This window comes from Equus asinus, chromosome 18, assembly GCF_041296235.1.
Source record: "Equus asinus isolate D_3611 breed Donkey chromosome 18, EquAss-T2T_v2, whole genome shotgun sequence".
Lineage (NCBI taxonomy): Eukaryota > Metazoa > Chordata > Mammalia > Perissodactyla > Equidae > Equus > Equus asinus.
This window is the reverse complement of record NC_091807.1, coordinates 16472293-16496178: the sequence shown is the minus strand read 5'-3', so window position 1 is coordinate 16496178 and position 23886 is coordinate 16472293. Positions and strand designations below refer to the sequence as shown.

The following is a 23886-nucleotide window of genomic DNA, read 5'->3' as shown; positions in this document are numbered from 1 at the left end:
GGAGTGGTGCTAGGTCTGCACCTGGGATCCAAACCTGCGAACCCCAGGCTGCCAAAGCAAAGCATGTGAACCTAACCACTACGCCACTGGGCTGGCTCCTCTATGCAGTATTTCTTACACAAAACTTGAATCCTTTTTTTTTTTGTTATAGCTGTAAATAGGTGACAAGTATTTCTAGCTGCTGGACCAGTTTTGGTATTTTTTAGTAAGTGTAGTATGGCTATTTAGTATCTCTCTTTAGAATGTAACATTATTTATCAGTTCTCTGAGATTTGAGGCTACAACCTAGATTCTAAAACAACACCAATGATTCTTTTTGAGCGCCATTACATTTGGTCATCATGAATTGAGAAAGTCTCTGTGGAGGTTAGTATAGTTTAGTCTGGAAACTATTTTAACTTGAATTGTGTCTCCTTGAAAACAATGTAGCAGTGTATAATTAAGATTTGCTAATAGCTTTCAAAATATAGGTTTCCCTATTCCTTATTTTTATCGTGTAAGTTTTTGCTTCCCCATATGGTTGTCCATGTGCCATGTACAGGAAGAGACGTTAAGCCTCTTTATTCTACCACCATCTCCATTCTCAGAGGATCCAAATCTCATGTGGCTCTCAACACAGATCCCAACATGTAGCTGATCCTCCTAAGTCATAATTAGAAAACATCTTAAGGGAAGCAAATGCTTCTCTCCCTGTGAGATGAGGGCTCTCCCAGGGCAAAACCCTTTAAGACCAAACAAACAGTTCCAGGACACAGCAGCACTCACTCCCTTCAAACAATGAATAGTTCCAGTAGGCCTCTTTTTGTACAACTCAAACTCTGGAAACCACCAACTGCCTCCAGATCTGCGCAGTTCCGTCCTTGTCCAGCCTGTTCATTTTCCTTCTGTTTCTTCATATGCCCACTACATCCCCATCACTCCAACCCTGCTTCACTTGTTTGGAGCTCCAGCCCCAACTTCCTTTCAAATTACTGCTATTGCAGAGTTTCCATTTCTTTATGACTACTTTTTCACACCTGACTATGCTTTCACTGAGCTCACTATTTCCAGCCTACTCCAACTTTGGTCCCAAGAGAAGGCAATTTCTACATTTCGATATAAAGAAAGTTTGGAGGTCTTATTTGGAAGGTGAAATGGAGAGATCTTTCTATGCTTGTGTAACTTCCCAATGGTTATTGCTTATGTGTTCATTTGGGTGGTGGAATTTGTCGAAGAGATTCTAACAGAGATTGTGAGGGAGGGGTGTATTCTAAACGTCTCAGCCATCTCTTGGAACTTCCTCAACTCTGCCTCAAAGGAGTGCCTAAGGTTTTATCTACACTCCTCTCAAGGCTTTGACGTCACTATCGTGGAGGCATTCTGAGCAACTAAGTGTATAGTCTTATTCAAGATCAAAGCTAATACAACCACGCACCATGGCAAAGGGCTGATGTTTAAAGGGGCAGAAATGGGATGGATACTCCAGACCTATCTATTTGTCATTTCTTTGTCCTGTACAATAAATATTCTTTCCCCACAGAGCCCTGCAAAGAAGACAATTTTCAGTGTAAGAATGGAGAGTGTGTTCCACTGGTGAATCTCTGTGATGGTCTTCCACACTGTCCAGATGGCTCAGATGAAGCACATTGTGGTATGCTTTATTTTTAGGAAAATACTTTATCACTTTAGCTTCCACATTTAGATTCTACAAATATGAAAGGAAGATTGTGAATGTGTTTATTAGGACATGTTCTGATGCTTTGTGATATGAACATCTCACAGCGATTTCAGCGCCTCTGTCTCCATTCTGGTTAGGAGAAAAGTTAACATGGAGGCCCCTGTTTTTTGTTAGTTTGTTTAAATTGGACTACATTTAATAACTTTAAGTCTAGGGTGACCCATATTCAGGTAGAAAGCATACAATACCACAGAGAGACAATAGCCAATACTAGGCACTCTAACGCCACTCTAATTGAGTATTATACTCAGTATATCATCTACATAGGGAGGCACCCTCATTCTTATCTATAAATCACTTTCTTAGTTTTGGTCCTTTGCACACTTGATTCTTCAGTATCTACTCCTTCTTCTGCCTTGTCTAGTCTTCAGTCCAGTCTCACTTCCAGATCTCTATAACATTATGAGCAATGGCTACTTTTACTGTCTCATTTTTATTTCTAAGCAAATATGTAATGCTACTTATTATGTGCCATAGACTGTAACTAAGTGCTATGAAACAATCTTCATGTAATAAGAATTAGCTCTGTTTTAGCCATGAGAACACTGAGGCTTGGAGAAGTTAAGTGGCTGCCAAAGATGATGCACCTAGTGAGAGCGAGCACTGTATTTTAAACCTAAGGCAGTCTAATTCTAAAGCCAATGCTCTTCTTCCTCTCATAACAGAAAAAAAATGTAAACAGTAATGCTAATTTATAAAATTAAAGTATGATGTTTTTAGGTAAAACTTTCGTTGCTGATGTTTTACCTGTTTGATAAACTAGCTTAGCTTGGCCCAACCCCTACCTAGCCACTACTAGCCTGAAGATTCTATCCAAAATGGTTGTCAGATGGTGGGGAAGCTGATAGAATCCAAACAGGAAAAGAACACATGCAAAGAAAATCGTTCTGGAGAAAGAAGTAGAAAAAAATGTCTAAATTGTTTCTAAACTTGAGTTTTTTCTTTTAGAGACTAAATTTATAAGATATCATCTTCATAAATAAATTTTTTTTTGCTGTATTGATATGCAAAGGACTTGCATATCTCTACCTTTTCCACTTTCATAGCTATATGGTAGGGCAAAATTAACTCTATCCAATTTGTATTTTTCAACTCAGGGCTTTCAATGCACTCGAGAAAAATTACAATCACTCTCAAAGCTCTAAGTGTTAAGAAAGTTGCACATTTACTTTAGAATCCATCATTTACTTTTATCCACGTAGGTCAAAATGACCCTGTGTGTGATCTAATCTCTTTAGTGCGTCTTTTCAATGGCACAACGAGCAACAATGGTTTGGTGCAGTTCAGAATCCAGAGCATATGGCATGTAGCTTGTGCTGAGAACTGGACCACCCAGATTTCAAATGATGTTTGTCAGCTGCTGGGACTAGGGTAAGTCATTCTGCTCTGATCACTTTTAAGAGATTCTCAAGCTTTTTTATTGGTATTGAATTGGGTTTTTTAAGAAATTTAAAATTTATGGAAGTTATGAATTTAGAAAATACACATAAGCAAAAGGAAGAAAATGAAAATCTTAATTAACCCCAATCTCAAAAGACAACTACCGTGAATGGCATTTTTATAAATATTATATAAATACAATTATATAGAAATGTATTATAAAATCATACAAAATATTATATTCTGCTCTGTTTTGTAGCCTACTCACATGAGCATTTCTCATTATTATTTTCTATAGATTATAATTTTTTAAGAAAATGAAATATTCCATTTTATGCTGTATCATAATATATATAGCTAGTCACAAGGCCACTGCAGATAACATGCTTTTCTATATCTTTGATGCATATTCACAATAGCTCTTTTGGAAATTTGTAGCAGTATAATTGTTGTAAGAAAAGATATGCAAAATTTCCAGACTTTCTCAAGAAGGGTGCAAGTGATAATTCCATATTAATGACTCACCAAAAATGTATTATACCTTCCAGTCTAATGTCATAATACATTACATCAAATATATAAGTTCACCATATTCATTTTTTATCTTCCCATTAGTCTCAAAAGTAATGAGGTGAAAAATGGAAGGTAGTAAGTAGTAATAATTTTTTTCTTTTAAGTTGTACAGTCGGTCAACTCTAATTCACCATTCTAGTCCTTTGGTATTCTTGATTTTGGAGATTTAACCATATTAGGTCACATCTGGTTATATTTTTGCTTATAGCACCGTATTATTTGCCAGTTTGGCTTGTCATATTAAACTATGAAGTCTATAAATGTAAGAACCATGTCTATTTGATCCATTTTTATTGCATTGCTAACATCTAGACTTATCCTTGTCTCAAAATATAGGTACTAATAAACATTTGTTGAAACAATAATTATTCATTACATATAAATATATATGAACATATAAATATGGATATTAACTATCTAAATGTATGCCAAAAGTTGTCCAATTATAAACCATTATCATTTTCTTTCTGTCTTGAACAAGGGAATGATTTCAGAATTTATTCTAAAAGATTGTATAAAGTTGCAAAGGAAAATAATTTAAGTCCAGATCCACACATACCCTCAGCTTTGGCAGTTATCCCAACCATTCATAGTTCATCAAAATCAAATGTAATTGATTGCTCTCCTTATAAAGGGTTCTTCTTTCCAACTGATTAATAATCCATATAAGAGAGTCCTCCAGCTATACATAGATTTTCAAAACTTATTTCAAAGTGTTTTTTTAACCCCAAACATAATTTCCACTAGAAATAAGATTAGTGTAGTGGTTAGGTCTTCAATGTAGCCCATAATAACTATTTAATTTCTAGTAGACTGGAGAGAACTATATTGTATACTAATCCCAAGAAAGTACCTAACCACCTCATATAGATCTTTTACTAAAGGAAAATGTGTTGAGGTCCCAGTGACAGTGTCAGAAATGCCCCACTGTAATCAGATTGAGAACTTTCAACTCCTCTTACTTCCTAAAATGCTGTTCATTCAGATGGAACTCCCCAGCTCCAAGATTCATCTAAGTGATGCCAGACTCATCAGGGAGGCAATTCCTATCAAGAGCCAAAGGAGGAAGTAAATTTTATCATCCATTATGTAAATAATCATCAATTTAGTTTATGTGTATTCATCAGAAACTTCCTGCACTTTCTATATATTATCCTTTTTATTATGCATTATGGCTTGTACTCTAACAAAAACCCTTTTAACATGAGGGCCTTTCAGACATAACGAATCTTGGAAGAGGGTGTTTTGTAGGGGGAATAACGTTTTTTGAGGAAGTGTCAACAAAACACTGAAACTAACAGTTGTTTATTCTCACTTCAAGTAAACCACTGGGTAAGTGACATTGATCCGGGGTACCTACTTTAACGTTGATTTTAGTTCAATAGCGAGTTTATACAGGTGAGACCCTAAGAAGTCATCTGCATCCACTAAAGTTGCCAGTAATGCTGAGGAGCTGTTCTACGGACTCAGGGACTTAGTTTGTAAAGATTAGGCTAAAGAGATTGGTAACTCGACCTTATTTCCACAATTGATGGATCAGAATGCCCTGGATGACTGGACTTTCATTGCACAGGAGCTTGAGTTCCAATTCACTATCTTTCTAAGCATCACTATGTGATTATAAACATAGGAGTTCTTTCCATTGTGGTTTGGGAATCATAACTAAATTGTTTCCTGGAGGATACATGGGGTTAAGATGAATCATTCACAAAGATCGAAAAGATCAGCATCTTCTTTGACAGAAAGTTTTTAATGAATTTGAATGAAATATGTTGAGTGATAGCGTAATATAGATTCTTAAAATTTCATAAGAGAATGTATTGGAAAGGAAACATATATCTTCATTATTTTTTAACAGTTGCTAATATAAATATATTATTTTGATTACTCCAGGATCAGAAATCTAAGCATTAACAATGATGTCATGTCTAGTCCATGGATGAATAAGGCATGATTTTTGCTTTAAATGCTTATGTGGTGGAGAGAGACATATAAAAAGATAATTAAAATACAATGTGATAGGGGCTGGCCCTGTCACCGAGTGGTTAAGTTCACATGCTCTGCTTCGGCAGCCCAGGGTTCAGATCCTGGGCGCAGACATGGCACAGCTTATTAGGCCATGTTGAGGCGGTGTCCCACATGTGACAACTAGAAGGACCCACAACTAAAATATACAACTATGTACTGGGGGGATATGGGGAGAAAATAAAAAGCAGGGGGAAAAAAAGAAGATTGGCAACAGTTGTTAGCGCAGGTGTCAATCTTTGGGGAAAAAAATGTGATAAATACAATGTGCTATAGGAGAAGCTGCTTAATTTGGGCATGTCAGGGGAGGTTTTCTAGAAAATGGCTTGATTTGAGTAGACGACAGCAAATTCCACACAACTGTGTGCTATTTAATGTTTTTTCCCCAGCCAGACTTTACTCCCTAGTTCTCTGACCCCATTTCCTATGAATCACAGCCCTTCCAGCTGGAGACAGGGACAAAGAACTAGATTTTTTTAGTGAGTGTAAAGCAAGGAGAACATCTTAACTGCGTTAGACGCAATATTGTTGATGAAGGTCAAGCACTCGCTTTCTTCAGAAATGAGTAGGGTAATCTCTGCAAAGACTTTAATCGTTGAGACTTCACTTATTAAATAGTCTCCATAGTGCTCTAGTAATTGAAAGAAAGTTATAGCCTTAATGAGAATTTGTCTAGAGTAGTGCATGGTAACTGAAAGAAAACTTAGTGAGTTTAAAATGATGTGTTTGCTACAGTGGCAAGTAATTTAGCAGTCAATTTATTAGAAAGGCACTGTAGACTCTCAAGATTATTTATGCAGATGGGGTACGAAATGCAATTTCCCACACATTCAGGTACATCATGTAAGGCAGATATCATCAACCTTCTCTTTTTTAAATGAAACGTTTTCATTCTCTGACGTTTATAGTATGCATAAGTAAAAAGTGCTTTGAATAACATTTTCATGTCTCTGATCAAAGTATGAAAGAGAACATTTTATACTAACGTGAGAATAAATGTTAAAGAAACGTAGAGTAGTGATGTTTAAAATGATATTTCCTAGGAAAACACACTACCCTGTTACTATAGTACCCAATAAATGAACTATGCAGTCAATTCGCCTTGCTAAGCCATTAAGAAGTAGGAGTCGTTAGTTCTGTACAGCTTTACAGAATTTAGGAAATAATAATGTCTTAAAAATAGAAGTAGCTACATGGATCCCTATTAGGCAGCCTATCAGGTGTCAATGTTAATTTTTAAGTCTCATAATAGTCATATGCAAGATACCTTCAGTTCAAATATTGGAAACATCAAGTTGAGACTTTCATTCTCAAACCCAAAATAAGAAATGGAATTACTTCAATGTTCCTCCATTTCAGAGGTGTATTGAAAATTTTGGAGGGCGAGGGGTAAAATGTATTTTTAATAAGCCTCCAAATAAATAGAGCATAATGATTTAATTTCCTATCTAAGCATCACAACAAATTTTTATCTGCAATTTAGCGCTGGGTCTTGAAAAACTGAAAATGGAAACTATGTTTCATATTAGTTAAAGAAATTGGTGGACAAATAATGTTCCTGTTCTTGTCCATATTTTCTGTCAGTGTTCCCAAGTTTTTGACCATGTGAGAAAAGACTTAACATAAAACAACAACAAAGATAAGATATGGGAATTAGTAGAAAAAATGTAGCTACTACATTCAACTTTAAATTATTTATTCTTATTTGCTAAATTTACACAAAAGTAAATAATATTTTCTGTTATTTTTAATTTGCAAGTTCAGCACTAAGGGAAATTTGTATTTTATTCTTATCTATGTTCCTCGGGTTGGATGGGTGTGGTAAGGGAAGAGTGGGGAGCTGTGGGCAAGATAGTGGAAAAGAATTATTTTACTTGCTTAATGGACCAAGCGAAAAAGCTCATCATTTGCCTGAATTACAAATTATATCTGATTTTTCCTATTTTAAAATTAGAAATGTATCAATTAAAAATAAGTAAAGAGAGGGGCCAGCTCAGTGGTATAGTGGTCAAGTTCACGCGCTGTGCTTTGGGGGCCCAGGGTTTGCAGGTTCAGATCCCAGGTGTGGACCTAGCACTGCTCATCAAGCCATGCTGTGGCAGCAGCCCACATGGAAGAACTAGAAGGACTAACAACTAGGAGATACAACTACGTACTGGGGCTTTGGGGAGAAAAAATAGAGGAAGATGGGCAACACATGTTAGCCCAGGGCCAATATTCCTCAAACAAAAAAAGTAATAAATAATAAGTAAAAGAAAATAATCAATCACAAACCATAGTAATTGTATAACTTTCTAATATTAATCTTTAATAGGTTTATTATCTAATAGGGTTGGGGAAAACACAGTGATTAGGTAATTATGTCTGCTATGTGCAAGAGAGTGAAAGCATGTGTAATCCAAGAATTGCCTAAGAAGCTCCCAAACCTGGTTATACATTAGAATCAGCTCAACTGGGTCCCAGACATTTGGATTCAAGGTGGCCTACACCTTGGTGCCCAGTGTGTGATTTTAGGACTAAACTAACAGCAGCTGCAACACCTGGGATGCATGTGTAGAAATACAAATTCTGGAACCACACCTCAGAGAAACTCATCTGAAAGTCTGGAACAGGGCCCAGCAATCTGTGTTGGAATAAGCCCTTCAGGTGATTCTGATGCATGCTAAAATTTGAGAACCATTGTCTAGGACAGGCTTTCTCAACCTTCCTTTGTGTGTCATGGACACTTTTGGCAGGCTGGTGAAATTTACCAATTTTTTCTTAGGTTCCGATTTTTAAGTGCCTAAAGTAACATACACATAATTACAAAGAAAATCAATTACATTGAAAATAATTATCAAAATATTAAAAATATGATATGGTAGTATATATTTCTTTATTAAGGTAACAAGATCTACTGGTGGTTCTACTGATTACAGCAACATCAAAGATGAGTATAAATGATATTTTTAGATGTATGTGGCAACTGCAATGTGGTATGAAGATATTTATGTTTGTTTTGGTGACAAAATTACAGGGGCTGCTAATAATATTGTGGTTAGTCACTTACATTTGTATTGGAAGGAAAGACTAAATTTCAATTAGAGGTTAGTGAAAAGAAAGACATAATTATTTCTCATCCAACTACGAACCCCTACATGTCATCAAGGACTCCTAGGAACTCCCTGGACCCCCATCCTAGACCTTAGGTACCGTGAGGCCCCAAGGTCTTGGGGCTTTAAAGAACCCCAGGTGATTCTGATAGAGTCATCCTCTCATGACCAAGGAACCATGAACCTTTGTGTATTTGTTTCGGTAGAAAACATGGAACTTGTACAAAACATCTTCAAAGTGTGGCAGTTTGATTTTACCTGATAACAAAAACAAAAAAGCAAAGTGAAATAGAGAAAAATGTCGATTTTTTTTTCCATTGTAACCAAGTTTACATACCCTATTACAGTCATCTCTGACTTAATCTGGGGGATTCCTTAGCTTGTCATTCTGACACTAGCCTATTTTAACTTCTGTGGAAAACTTCTTTTCCCCAATAGATGAAAACAAAAGCAGAGAGTTTTAAAAGACCACTATGAGAAAGATGTCATTAAAAGGGTAAAAAAAAAAAAATCCATGGCTATGTTTTCATCAACCACAGGCCCATGTTATTTCTTGCCTGGAAAAATTCAATTCTGATTTCTCCCACTGAGTATTTGAAAACATCTTATTGGGAATTAAGGGACTCTTTTTCTGTGAAATACCACTTACTTGTATTGATACAATTTAGAGAGAATTCTCATTGCCTCTAACGCTTATTTTGACTTACACACTAATGGGTATTTTGTAATCCCAGGGAGATTTGTGTAACAAAGAGAGTACTGAGAATATAATTACATACATAAAAGATTTTTAAAAGTTTTTTTTTTTATGTTTTGGTATAATTGTGAATCATCTGCCGATAATTTTCTGCAACATATAGTTTTTTAGTCTTATATGAAAACAACAAGAGATCGTGTTTTTCCCCCTTTATCCTTTTATCATTTCCTGAGATACTGTTATTTGGGGAGGGAGATTCTATTCTAAAATGGAAACGGATTATATTCTAAAATTAAAATAGATAAGGACAGGAGAAAACTATCTCCCCATGAGATGAATAACAAAAATTTTCTTGTCTGTTCTATTTCCCTTCTCAACAGTATTTCCAACTCTTCAACCTGTAAATAATGCAGAATATTCTATAAGACCAAGGGCAATTTTGAATAAAATTAATAAAGTTTAATAGAATAATATACCTTCTTCCTCCCTTCCTTTAATTTTTCCTCTTCCTCTTTTTCTTATTTTCTTTCTTCCTTATTTTTTGCTTCCTTCCTCACTTCCTTGTTCTTTCTTTCTTTTCTCTCTTATCTTTTCCCATTCTCTCTTTTTTTCTTTATACCCATATCTTTTCAAAAGAAACTGAGATGATTTATAAGGAAGAGTATACACAGGAAGATTAATAGAATAGTAGATGAAAATAAGACCCAAAGAAATAAGGAGGCAAATCTATAAAATATACAGGATCAGCATAATTACTAATATTTGTGTCTGAGATTCCTGGAAACCCATGCAAAAAGGAAAATATTAAAAACCACATAACTTTAATTATGAGATGTGTCACAGTTTCCATAGGGAAGAGAAATTTCTTCTGACACTAAATTCTAAAGGAAATTTTGCACTTATGTCTTTATAAAGTAATAATGTGTTGAACAAAATATATGCACTTGAGAAAAATTCATAGTCAATGTGGAGGTGTATGTCATATGCCTCTTAGTCACAAATTAGTAAAATGCAATGGCAGCTGAGAAAGTTATGTTATAAATGAGTCAAGGATATATTACAAGGGATTAAGGCTATGTTGTCCAAGATGTTATCAGTGGAAATCCTATCTCTGACAATCGACCTTCTGTGTGGCTTCTCTCAGCCATATTTTTGGTAGGACATACCAGGAGTTTGTTCCTTCCCAATACGTTACATCTGGAAGATAGTAGAGAGAAGCTATCAGACTGACCCATCAATTTCTCTCTTGTTCTTAATAAGGAAGCTTGCACAAAGAAGGAAATTGATTAGGTGAAGATAATTTTTTTCTATTCTATTTTTTTCTTTTCTTCTGTTTTCTTCTTTTCACAAAATTTTGAGAGTGAGGTCAGAAAATATAAAATTAATTAAGCTCACCTGTTTGCTGAGAGCTATCAGTGCTGGGTGAGTGCCAGGTGTGCTGCTATATATGTATCCAGTTCAGTCATGGTGTTTACCTAAATACCCACGTGTCCTGACTCTCCTGGAAGGATACTTTGCCATCCTTTGCCTCAAATTGCTTTCATTTTCCATTTCCTTGTCTATTAAAATGCTTTCCCCCACCTTCTGCCCTGCCAAAGCAATCCCCTTCTTTCCCTCCAATCTGAAAAGAAAGGTCCATCCCTCTCCAAAATGCTTTTCAGCTAATCCCAACAGTCTCAATTCATTACTTAAACCTTTTGGGGTGTGAAATGAGCTACAGTGCCTGGCTGCAGTATTTGTAACGTTCATTATTATTCTTTTTAGCTTTAGTGTATCCAAAAGCTTAAAACATCCCTACCTAAGCTCCTGCTTCAGGGAGGAATTCTTATCACAGCAAATACAGTCTGAGGATGAGACAAAAGAGAGGAAACCTAAGCAGGGCCTAAGAAAAGACGAAGAAGATTTAATCCTGTGCAAGATGCTTTGCGAAAGACTTCTTTCTCTCTAGAATTCATCTGATTATGTTTTTGTACTCCAGATATGACCTAAAAAATAATAATGCTTGGGTTGCATCAATATGCTTCTTTTCTCACATAGAATGAGGTTTCCCTGAAGCTTGGGGGCCTTTTGAGGGAATGTAACATAAAAATGGTAATGAAGGTTTAGAAATAGTTGGTCAGGAAGCATTAGGATGTCAACAAGGTAATGTATGGGTGTTTCTATGTGATACCAAACCGCTACTGATTTCAAACAGCTATGCAAATGCGTGAGAGAATTATCAAAATCTGCAGAGCTGGAACATTTTCAGGATTTAAAAAATGCAAACTCCAGTTGTGATCTTCACAGAGTGCCTCTCTAAAAATTAAGAACTCGTTTCCTTGTAAGAAAGGGAAACTGAGGCAGGGAGAGACTCACTTGCATGCTCTATTTGAAGAACTTAATATAAGTATTCTCTGTTAACAATTTAATTTTTCAATTGTTCTGAGATTTTGTTTTCCGAAAATAAATGGTGACAGCATGTGGTTGCTAACGTTTTAGTTTTCTGAGAATATCTTGAATATATTTTTATTGTCTCTATCATTTCTTAAAATAAGAGATATTTTGTTGTAAACTTCTTAGGCTGCTTATATTCTGTTGACTGTGAATAAAAATTGGAATAAATTGTGTTCAGTCTGACCAAGGATAAGTTCAACTTGGCAGGATTTGAAATGCAGGTAGACTGTCTCAAATTAAATTCCAAATTCTAAGATCCAGCACTGACACCTGGAAATGTCTGTATGATCTGATGGTCTCTATATTCCACTCTTAGGCTGCTGACATCAATATTTGCTACAAAAATTTAACAGATTAGATGATTAGAATTTTTTCCAAAAAAATATTTTATCTAGTTCTTCTAAATAACCCAAAACAATGTATCTGCATCATTAACTGCAGTGTGTTTTCTCATGTAAATTTTGAGACTAAAAAATGTAGAGAAGACAATCTCAGAATATAAGATATATGTGTCTTTTTTCATATGCATATATAATCTCTATTTTTCTCAGCTAGATAGTAAAAATGTCGCATTTGAGAATCCCAGGGTAGAACAATTAGCATTTTCCATATGTTCTTTATTCTTAAAGTCTCCCCTCTAGTCTTCCTTTCTTCTAGAATAGGCTTATGCTAAAAATTTAACTTCCAATCCTATTATCATGCAATGCTAGTGGTAGGTATGTAATAAATAGATACTAGATTAAAAACTCATTTATAAATAACTTTTCAATATTTTTTTCAATTTAATTTTGTCCAGATTTTGGTTTGAATTTGCAGAGAAATTAATGCATCTCCTCAGGGTCTGTCTTAAAAAGATAGCCAAGTGTTGGAATAAAAACAGCTAGAGATAATGGAAGAGCTTAAATCCACATCTCCGAGATACATTTTCAATGAATTACCTTTCAAGATGTTCAGCCATGTAGCTATGAGTACTGTCAAATGACAGAACTATAACAATTTAAGTAATGAGTTTGATGTCCTTTATTCAAGGGAAACAATTGATGAATTGGGGGAGTTCCATGCCTCACAGAACACCGTTCCTGAGGGATTTTAGGCAAGAGTGAGTTCTATGGAGTGTTGTAAGACACATTGCAGACACAGTGCATTATTGACCAGGAGGTCAGGGATTTCCTTGTAAGGCCCCCAGGTCCTATATTCCAGAATATGGTGAGCTAGCTAAAGTTGAGTTACAGAATTGATTGGTGTATGTTAGGTTTCCTTGACAATGAGGTGTTTCCTGTAAGTGTGGGCTGACTTAGGTTTAGATTTGTGATGTGGCCCAGACCACTGGGGCAGCCGCCATTTTGTGGGTCTTGATATAAGAATTAAATTTATCAGTGCCTTAAAACAGATTGCTTATCAGGTATCTAGAAGTCATTTTGGAAACCAAAAAGCAGCTCCCTGAAAAAGCAAAGAAATAGATATTATATTTGGCTATGACAGTGGTTCCCTGACTAGCAGGCATCAGAATCACCTGGAGAGTTTGTTAAATGGCAGGTCACTGGTCCCCACCCCCAGAATTTCTGATTCCATGGGCCTGGAGTGGGGCTAGCAAATTTGCGTTTCTAATACATTCTCTGGTGAGGATAATGTTGCTGGTGTGGAGAATACACTTGGAAAATCCTTGGTCCCAGAGAGTCAGGAACATAGAAAACTGCCAGAAGAATGTTCAAGACATGTAGGCATTCAGCAGAATAAGAATACTGAGAACACGGGGGTCGGCTCTGTGGCAGGGTGGTTAAGTTCGTGCGCTCTGCTTCAGTGGCCCAGGGTCCACAGCTTCTGATCCCAGGGGCGGACCTGCACATTGCTTATCAAGCCCTGCTGTGACAGAATCCCACATAGCATCTGGCTTTAAATTAGGGCTAGTTAGGCTTTGAATTGGGTGAAATATTAAGAACAAAGCAATATTTTGAAAGGTAAACACTGAACATCTTTTTCGAGATTGTTCTTAGGCAACATGATTTTTTTAAAAGATGAATTTCACTGAACAGGAAAACACTTTAATAAATTATGGTGAAGCAATTCTGTAAGGTTGTCATTAAAGTTGATCATTACAGAAACTATCAGTCATTATAGAAAAATCAAATGAAAAAATCAGATACTCAAGTTATATATGCGCTGGTTTCAACTTTGTGATGTAACATATGAGCATGCAAATAACTAGAGGTATTATGCAAAAATTAAAATTATGTTTCGTGTCATTATGGGTAATTCTTCTACTGATTTGCACCATCTTTTAAATAGCAAAACATTTGAAGTTTTGTATTAAAATGTTAATCTCTTTCTATGGAATTCTATAATTTCTCTCATTGTCCATAGCATTAAATAAATCGAAGTTTAGTTGATTGCTTTGTGTTTGTATTTTTATTTTGCCCATATGTGCTTTTCCCTAGGAGTGAAAACTCATCAGTGCCAATCTACTCTACTGAAGGTGGACCATTTGTAAAATTAAACACAGCATCTAATGGCAGCTTAACACTAACACCAAGGTGAGTCCCAAAATCTGTTCTTGGATTAGTTGTACATGGACTGCAAAGAAGATAGATTTTGAAGCCAGTCAGATTTTAATGCCACCACATACTAGCCATATAATCTTGAAAGTTATCTGCTTTTTTATTCTTCAGATAATCTCAAACAATATCTAATTGATCCTATCTGATAACATTGCCTAACCCTTACGTATATGGTAAGACAGTCAAATGATCTCATTAGACTATGTTGTTTCTCCTGTTTGGGCATTAATGATCACTTTTGTTGAAATTGGCTTCTGAATTTTACAGTTCCCTTAAAGGCCGGCTGTGGGTGGGAAGAAAGTAACTTGGAGAAGCCATTCTACAGATGAGAATTTAAGATGTTATTGCTGGAGCATTAGCTTGTAGTTTTTTGTATAACCTACTCAACAGTGAAATATGAAGTTACGTAATTATTCAGCTATTCATGAAAAGTTACCATTTCTGTGATCTCAACTAGTAAAGCAAATTGATAAAGGAGTATTTTTAGTACCAATGAGCTTCACAGTTGACTGTTTTATTTGAATGTTTGCTGGGCCTTGACTGACATTATTAGTCTCACCAGGGATGAAGCAAAGCATCTACAAGGGAGAAAACAGGCTTCCAGAGTTCCTTTCTATAAGGCATGTCTAAATTTGCCTTACTATTATAGATCTTGAGCCATTTGTATATTGAGAATGTCTTTCATTTATATCTTATAGACATTCAAAAATGAGTAGGAAAAAAAGGGAAAACAAAAACTTTTCACCTTAATTATATGCATGTTTCAGAGCAGAACTGGGTTATTCCATGCTTATAAACAAAATGCCAGTATCATCTTACATTGATGTCCCTATTCTACATATGTTCATGTCACTTTAAAGAGACACCACTTATAGGCATAGATACTTGAGACTTTGATCACATCAATAAGCCAGGATGTTCTTAATCTCTCTGTTGATTAGCCGCATTATACAGCGTTGGCAGAAAATCAGACATATGTACCTTTATTTATTTCCCTAATTTGTTGCAGAGATGATTACATTTATTGTCGCATGAAAACTGGTGCTTTTGAAAACAGTCTTGCACTGGAGTTGTAATAAAAAAATAAGGAAAGGAAGATGATATCAAAGAAGATAATTCTTCCAACTAGGAAAATCTAGTGACCTGGATCCCCATTTTTTTCTGCTCTTATGAGGCATAGGCAAGACTCAGACTACTATTTCCAACCACTGGGAAAAGGCCACTCAACATGGTACCAGCAATCTTTCATGATACAACTGGAAATGTATAATTCATGCAGCTACCGGTACCGGGCTTCCCTTTCTTTCAGTTCTTCAGACCACATCAGTAGTAGTCCTAGGTATCAAAGGAAATTTGACTTAACATTGTTGATCAACATCGTGTTCCAAGCATGGTGCTAGATACAGGTTACAAAGTGCTTATCAAATACTTTGTTGAATGTCTATCATGTGACAGTGTGATATGAATATTAGAGAGGTTATTTCCAGTCCATACAAAAGGTCTATGACTTGGGTAGTCTTGCTCCACAATAAGGGTGAGGAAACAAGCCCAATAAGTGACTTGGACAAGTTCATAAAGCTGGTGGGCAACCTGGAGACAAGTCTGTCTGAATGCAAACCCCTCCACTTTTGGCACCAGCTCACTTTAAATAGCAGTTTTGGCAAGGAGAAAGAAAAAGAAAGCACAGCCTTTTCAACAAGAAAAAAGGCCATGGTGTTGGGCATATATTGGCAGAAAAGCTAGTTCATTTTGTCAATACAATAGATATAACCCCTGCCATTTGTATCACAAGATCACCCCGCTGGGCTGAGAGAAAGACACAGGATCAGGGCCTTGTCTTTCTTCCTGTACAGACAGCTAAGCTCGCTCTGTCTCCAGGACCAAAGGTCAGGACAGTCAGTCTGTTTCTCTCCAATCTTTCCAAATACACCTGGACAAAGTTTGGATTCACTGCTCATTCTGACCAGAGATTAACAACTTACTGCTCTGTACTGAGACACTGCATGTGTGTGTTTGTTGTGTGAAAATTTTGATTAACCAAAATGCATGAAGAATGAGGTGCTAAGCTCAGCCTAATTTTCTAGTTAACTATTAAGTTAAAAAGAAACTCTTCTGTGCTTGCTAAAAAGAAATTAGTAGGCTTTTACATATCACAGAGTATTAAGCCTCGTTTAATATCTAGGAATGATGAACCATTTTGAACACAGATTTTCATGGATGAGTATTAAGATATAGGAAGTGTATGGATGAAGTCGGATGGTATGCTGAGAAATGTCCTGGAAACTACTTCTCTACTAACCATGAGTGGATAACAGAAGGGGAGTTAATTGAGGCTTCTTCTTTGGGGAATTATGAATACATATTTATATATCTATGTCTAGATAGATATATACAAATGCACACTACTTATTAAGTATATTATTTCCTTATATTTAAATTGACATTATCTTCTATTCTAAAGTATATGTCAATCAGAAAATGCGAAAGCATATGATTTCAAACAAACCTTATCTTGTATGTTCTAGAAACATTGAATTGCTTTGATTGTACTTATGATCTTGGGTCTTGCTTTGTGTTTTTCTTTTGTTTTTCCCCCAAATTTCAAGCATCCAAATAATACACACAATAGAAGTAGTTAAATATAGAAACAGAAATCATTAAATTGCATGTGTGTATGTGTGTGCTCAAGAGACCAATGTCTGCGGTAGCTGCGTCAGGAAATAGTGTGGGGAAGTACTTTAATTCCTTGTATTATACTGATCTCTAGTGGTTGGTAAGTATAACACATTTTAAAACAAATTTTGTTTAAAATAGAATTCTTGGCTTTGAAAAAAGTTGATATCCATATATTTAAACAGGTAGTGAGTTTTCAAGTTATTTATGCCTACACTTTATTTTATATTTGCCTGTTTATAGGTCTGCCTCCCTCCAAAGCAGGGACTATGATTCATTCATGATTGAATTCCCTAATTGAAGTACAGAGCTTAGCACGGTGTTGGGCACTGTATAGCTGTCTGATGAGCAATACTGAGGCACAGTCTGTATTATAGAATGACAAAATCCCACATTGGTTCAAGCAAACTAACAGTAGCTATCATTTATCGAGTGTTCATTGTGTATAATGCACAATAGTTCCATTACGAGTAATTCTTCACTCCCCCAAAATTCCAATAAAGTAAGTACTATTACCCTCATTTTGTGGACGATGAAACTGAGTCTCAGGGATATTGAGCAACTTATTCAAAATCACGTGAAGAGTAAGGGGTAGAGTTAAGGATGTGAATTCACCTCTATTTGATTTTGAAGATTTTTCTGCTGTGCATTTCAGCCTCCCTGTGTTTCATATATGATAAAGTCCATTTTACTAAAAATAAAGAAAAATAGGATAACCTACATTGTTTTTCTTTAAAATATTAGGTACACAATTTCTGAAACATAATTGCTCCTCTCTTACAGAGAACAGTGTTTACAGGATTCACTGGTTCTATTACAATGTAACCATAAAGGTGAGTAAATATTTTGTTGTATTCTCTTTTAAGCCTTCAGTTTAAAATTCTGAATGAATTGGTATGTCACCTGAAGTTATTTTGTAGTGATCCACTCAATATTCATGATCAGAGGAAATCCACCAAAATAAAATAGATATTCTTTCTTGAACTATCTTTATAGCATGTGGAAAAAGACTGGTGGCTCAAGAAGTCAGCCCAAAGATTGTTGGAGGAAACAATGCCAAAGAAGGAGCCTGGCCCTGGGTCGTTGCTCTGTCTTATAACGACCGGCTGCTCTGTGGCGCTTCTCTCGTTGGCAGCGACTGGCTAGTGTCTGCCGCGCACTGCGTGTATGGGTGAGTGTGACACCACAGCGTCCCTTCCCAAACAAGATGACCACAGCAGACACTGTGCACCCCATTTCATGCAGCCTCACAAAACCAGCCCATCAGGGAAATGTTCCCAATATTTATGACACTATAAACTTTCCAATCATTTTCCCATTAAAATCATGTATAAAAATAAAATTCAATTAAAAATCATTCCTCATTAGATACTTACATCAAGTATTATGTTTCCTACATACATAAAAATTGGAATTTTTACCTATTCACAAGCTAAGCGTTTTTTTAAGGTGTAAAATTAGTTTTTAACGTATAAATTGTTCTGGTTATCAGTCAATTAGGACAATATTTCTCGCCAGCGAACTGTCAATATCAAAAAAGCCTGTATAGCTAGCTCTCAAGTTACAGATAAAAAATTGTGCTCTTAGAAAGTCATGTGTAAGCACTTTGTTGTGAATTAGGATAAAAATGTTTACCTCTTTCTCAAGTCAGATCTATCTTGATGCTATCTGTAACTCAGACTTAGAACTAATATCAACTGTATCTTTTTTTTTGTTGTTAAAAATTTTATTTTTTCCTTTTTCTCCCCAAAGCACCCCGGTACATAGTTGTGTATTCTTCGTTGTGGGTTCTTCTAGTTGTGGCATGTGGGACGCTGCCTCAGCGTGGTCTGATGAGCAGTGACATGTCCGCGCCCAGGATTCAAACTAATGAAACACTGGGCCGCCTGCAGCGGAGCGCATGAACTTAACCACTCGGCCACGGGGCCAGCCCCTCAACTGTATCTTTTTTGTAATATAGCATGATAAAATACATGTTGAATTCTAGGATTTATCTTCTCCCTCCAGAGGCAGCCATTCCTAAAGCAGTGCCACAGGAGAAAAGAGTGAGTGGAGGGGACAGGGAGAAAAGGAGGAGAAAATAAATATTCCCGGGCCCAAGAACATGTTAATTCTCTGCTCCGCCTGAAAGGTCTCTTCTTTAGGTAATGCCATTCCAGCGCTTCTGAATTCGCTCAGAAAAAAGATAGCTTCCTCAGAGAGAATTCATAAGCTCTGACCTAGGGTGGGTCCTTGCCCCTAAGTAGAAGAGGCCACCAGAGAAAGACCTTACCTGTGGGGATTAGAATGAGCCTCTTGGTAGCCATCGTTTGGAACCTCTGAGGAAAGAACCACGTATGCTCAAGAATGGAAGATGAAGCCGTACTTAACCAGATTAAAAGACTAACTCCTTACCAACACAGACATTGAAAGTTCTTGGAAAGATGGAGACAATATTCAGACACAGACGGTTGCGAAGGTTGTTTGCGAGATAGGGATGGCCAGGGAGCAAGTATGAAAGGATTGAGCCCATGCCTAAATACCCATTTTAGCAGAGGAGGGTAAGCTTGAACTCTTAATCCTAGGAACCTGGAAATGAGGACCCTCAGCCAGATCCCAGCTTGGCCAATTACCTGGGCTCCAAAAGGGCTATCAGAGGTCCTGCCCCATCTACATCTAAAGCTCTCTGCTTCTCTGCATTATGCCCTGTATCTGGGTGACTAAACTACAGCCTCTCCTGTGTCTAAAGTCCACCTTCTTGACTTTGCTGCCTCTTGATAATTATGTTTTAATCTATTTTCAACCATCCCATAACAAACGTCTGTACCAGTCCACTTTCCCATTCCCTGCTAAACATGACTTTAACTTCACCTATACATACTCTATGCCTTGGGCATGTCACTGATGGATAACCTATACCCTAACTCTCTTACAAGTAAAAGGTATCTTTAGCTAAAAATGCAGTGTTTTCTGTTGTACATAGATAGGTCTTAGTAAGTTAGCAATCTCTCATGTTAACCTCGGATTTGGTAAATTCATCTGTTTGATGTTCTTGCAGAACATATGCTTTTTAAGTGTCAACTAGGCTTGCAGTAATATTAGTCACATCTTTCAATTATCTACCTTACCAATGTGCTTATTGTAGGTTAACCATGTCAATATCACGTCTTTTCAAACCACAAATATATGAGGAAAGTAGAAAAGTGTTTTCATCTAATATAAACACATGTTCAGTCATGTAGGACATAAAATGTGTTTCCACACGGTCACAATTTGAACACAAGCAAACAAATGTGATCTGTAATAAAATTGTGATGAATTCAACCTTGCACTTAATTCTCTTTAGCCACTCAGTGGTATGATTTCTTCTTTCTCCAGTCACCAAGAGTTTTCTTGCTTTCTATTTCATGTCTCTAGCCAAGCAAGAAAGTTTCTGGTATTATTTCAGATACTTTCATGAAAGAAAATAGTTTTACCAGGGCTGGCCCAGTGACTCAGCAGTTAAGTTTTCACATTCCACTTCGACAGCCCAGGGTTCACCAGTTCAGATCCCAGGTGCAGACCTACACACCACTTGTCAAGCCATGCTGTGGCAGATATCCCACATATAAAATGGAGGAAGATAGGCACAGATGTTAGCTCAGGGCCAGTCTTCCTCAGCAAAAAGAGGAGGATTGGTGGTGGATGCTGGCTCAGGGCTAATCCTTCTCAAAAAAAAAAAAAAAAAGTAGTTTTAGCCATATGCTAATACTGCCCGTCTTTTATCTTTTTAAAACTCTACTTGTGTAGTGAAAAGCTTGATTTCCTAATAAAAAGAACCCAGGGGCCATGCTGAGGATTCTTTCACTCACTCCTGGTTCCCCGTACTTCTCTTTCTTACACTTAAACAAATAAGTGCATACTCAAATTTTAAAAACAGATTTCTGCTTAAGAAATAAAAATACTCAGATGCATAAAAGTCTTGCCCTTACTCATGAAAAGAATAATAATTGAACATATCCTGCTGTCCACCCTACTTTTATGATACAACTACCTTTTACATGCTTTAATTTTCTCTTTTGAGTTTTATTATGGACTCACGGCCCTTCATTAACAATTTACTTTATTGCCTAAAATAGCTATTATGAGTATTATATTATGTTCAAATTGTTAAAACTGCCCAGTGTTATCTCATTTAATCTAGCTCCTTTGTTATTTTTAAATCACCCCTGATATTCTTGAAAACTTTCTTACTTTCTGACAATGACACTGTATTTCAGAGACATCCTAATTTTTACTTGCCTTAAAAATTGGAATTGGCTATCCCCCAGGAATCCTTTTTCCATTTAGTAGAGAATATTAGTAAAGACCAAAAGCACTATGCTTGGGGAAGACATTGAGGTGGGAAGTGGGCAAACTTGACTAAAGAGCCACTTTGGATTATAGTAGAACAGAAAAAGATATTTCAACTTACAGTTATGGGTTTCCCATTGATTTTTTTTTTTAGCATATTGTGCTGCTCTATCCTAATTATCCTGCCATATTTACTTTCTACCACAATAAAAATCCTACTTACAAATGGACACCCTCATGCTCTGAGTACTGAAATTATTTCCACACCAGCACATAGCAACATAGAAAGGCATAGTCTTAGTTCATCCCACCCAGAGCAGCATCTGCAGGGCACCTACTGTGTTCCAAGACGTATGCTAGTCTTTGAGGTTACAGAGTCAGGAATACATGTCATTCTGTTCCCTCCCAACTTGTGCCTTTCTTTCCCTTGCCACTGAGAAAAACATTTTACTTGGACACAGCAGGCAAAAGTGAAATGCAGCATAAAGTCAGTCAACTTTCCCTACCTAAATGTGCCTTGTTTCTGCCACCTTTGAACTTTGCTGGATTGGAGCTTGCCTATCCAATGGAGTTATTTCCTTTTCCCATCCACATCTCTCTTCTGTCCTATAGTTTTTCTTGTTTTCTTAGAATGTAGATGCTCTGAGACAAGAAATTTTTAAAATATCTCTCCATCTCTCCATCTGCAATTGTTTCTCTAAAGGCTTTCTTCTCCCGTTTCTTGACCTCGGCTGAGTGGAAAAGCTAGGAGGATTTCTGTATTGCTCGATATCACAACAGTGATTACAAGGTACAGGTTCTTGGATCCCACTCCAAACTTCCAAACTAGAATCTCCAGAGGTGGAAATTAGGAATTGAATTTTTGTCACCTTCCTCGGGTGATTCATAAAATTTTAGTACCATTGGCTAAAACTCCTGTATTCTCAAGTCATTTTTCTCCAAGGGAAGGATGTAGTCACTCCAGTGGTGCTTGTGTTGGTGTTGGGCTTGTGCTGGGCAAGTTCATAGACACAGAAAGTTTTGCAGACTGGGACTTGAGAAATAAATGCAAACGATACATGTTGGAGGGATATTTCTTTCTTATAGTGCTACTTATAGGTGCAGGAGAAATAAAAATATTTTCCATGTAGGACAATAACAATTTTTAAACTCATTAAGAATGTGTCAGATCAACATTTCTGTAAGCTGTATTTAATTAGACCAATAGCTTGTAGCACTCATGTTTAATCTTCACAGTTCATGGTTCACGTATTGCTTTTCTACTCAAAACTTTAAGATAATGAGAGAAAACAGTGACTACTAAACTTTGTGCTCCCGATAAGCTCTCTCATATCAGTAATTATTTTTATAGTTCTCACATAGGGTACAGTATGTACACATATCTCTCTGAACTTCCATGTGATTTTTTCTGAAGGTAAAATATGTAAAAAGCATTTAAAGAGACAATCCTGTCATTTTTGATAATTAACTGTGCTCTATTAACTTCAAAGTGGAATCTGTATAATGCGCTCATACTCTCTTTGAGCAAAAATGTTAATAGTTATTTAAATGTTATATCATTAATATTTATATAGATAATTTAAATACTGATGATATAAATCTTAATATAATATGTTGGTTATATAAATACTATAATTATAATGCAAACTATATTATATATAAATAAATATAATTAAATGCAAAGTAGGAAGCATATGATGTAGCAATGGTAAGATTCATTTATTTGTGAATATTGAGTAAATATATGAGTTAAATGTTGAGTGAAGAACATACAAGTCTTTAAAATGTGTGATTTCCTGTTACCTGTCAGTCCTAACAGGTATGCTAATCAAGTGACAACCACAACTGATTGAGCTTTAGGAAACATACTTAAACACAGGCCAGAGAAAGAATTTCAGAGATAGGACACCAGGGAAGAGATTCACTCTATCCCCTCTCTTTGAGTAGGCCAAGGTGGGCAGGGGAGTCCCAAGGTACAGTGGGAATTTCAGAATGTCTGAAATTGCCAGTGTGTCCAGCGTGGCCAAAGTACAGACTCCTCTGACTTGGAGAAGAGAAAGTGAAAAGGCCTCTTGACAAGCAAACAGGGCCTCTGAAGCACCATAATGCCCTCCTGGCTCAGCATCTGGGCACTTAAGGAGCTGCCACCAAACACCAGGAGACATCTTCCACTACTTGAGTCCAGATACCCAATGGCAGGCATGTCTCTCCCTCCTGTTCCCCCAACCCTCCCCTCATGTTCTCAACCCCTCCCACAGAACCCTGCCCATAGCTACAGGAGGCACCCCAGTATGCTAGTGCAATCGCAGTCTCTAAAGTCAGACAGTCCCCATTCAAGTCTCTATCTACCATTTAAACTATTGGCACCCAGTTTGCTCTAATTGTAAAAATCCACAGCATTGTGGAAAGGACGAAATGAGATGATGCGGT

General features: G+C 36.6%; 1 protein-coding gene across 2 annotated transcripts in view; it reads left to right on the top strand.

The window, feature by feature from the left end:
• TMPRSS15 (transmembrane serine protease 15) overlaps window positions 1–23886 on the top strand; it is a 117386-nt gene that overhangs the window by 80309 nt on the left and 13191 nt on the right. For both annotated transcript variants that reach the window (XM_070488730.1, XM_070488729.1), the window contains exons 18-22: window positions 1520–1630; window positions 2956–3088; window positions 14353–14448; window positions 17929–17978; window positions 18142–18316. In XM_070488730.1, coding sequence (XP_070344831.1) covers window positions 1520–1630; window positions 2956–3088; window positions 14353–14448; window positions 17929–17978; window positions 18142–18316 — 565 coding nt within the window. The remainder of the gene's footprint in view (window positions 1–1519; window positions 1631–2955; window positions 3089–14352; window positions 14449–17928; window positions 17979–18141; window positions 18317–23886) is intronic.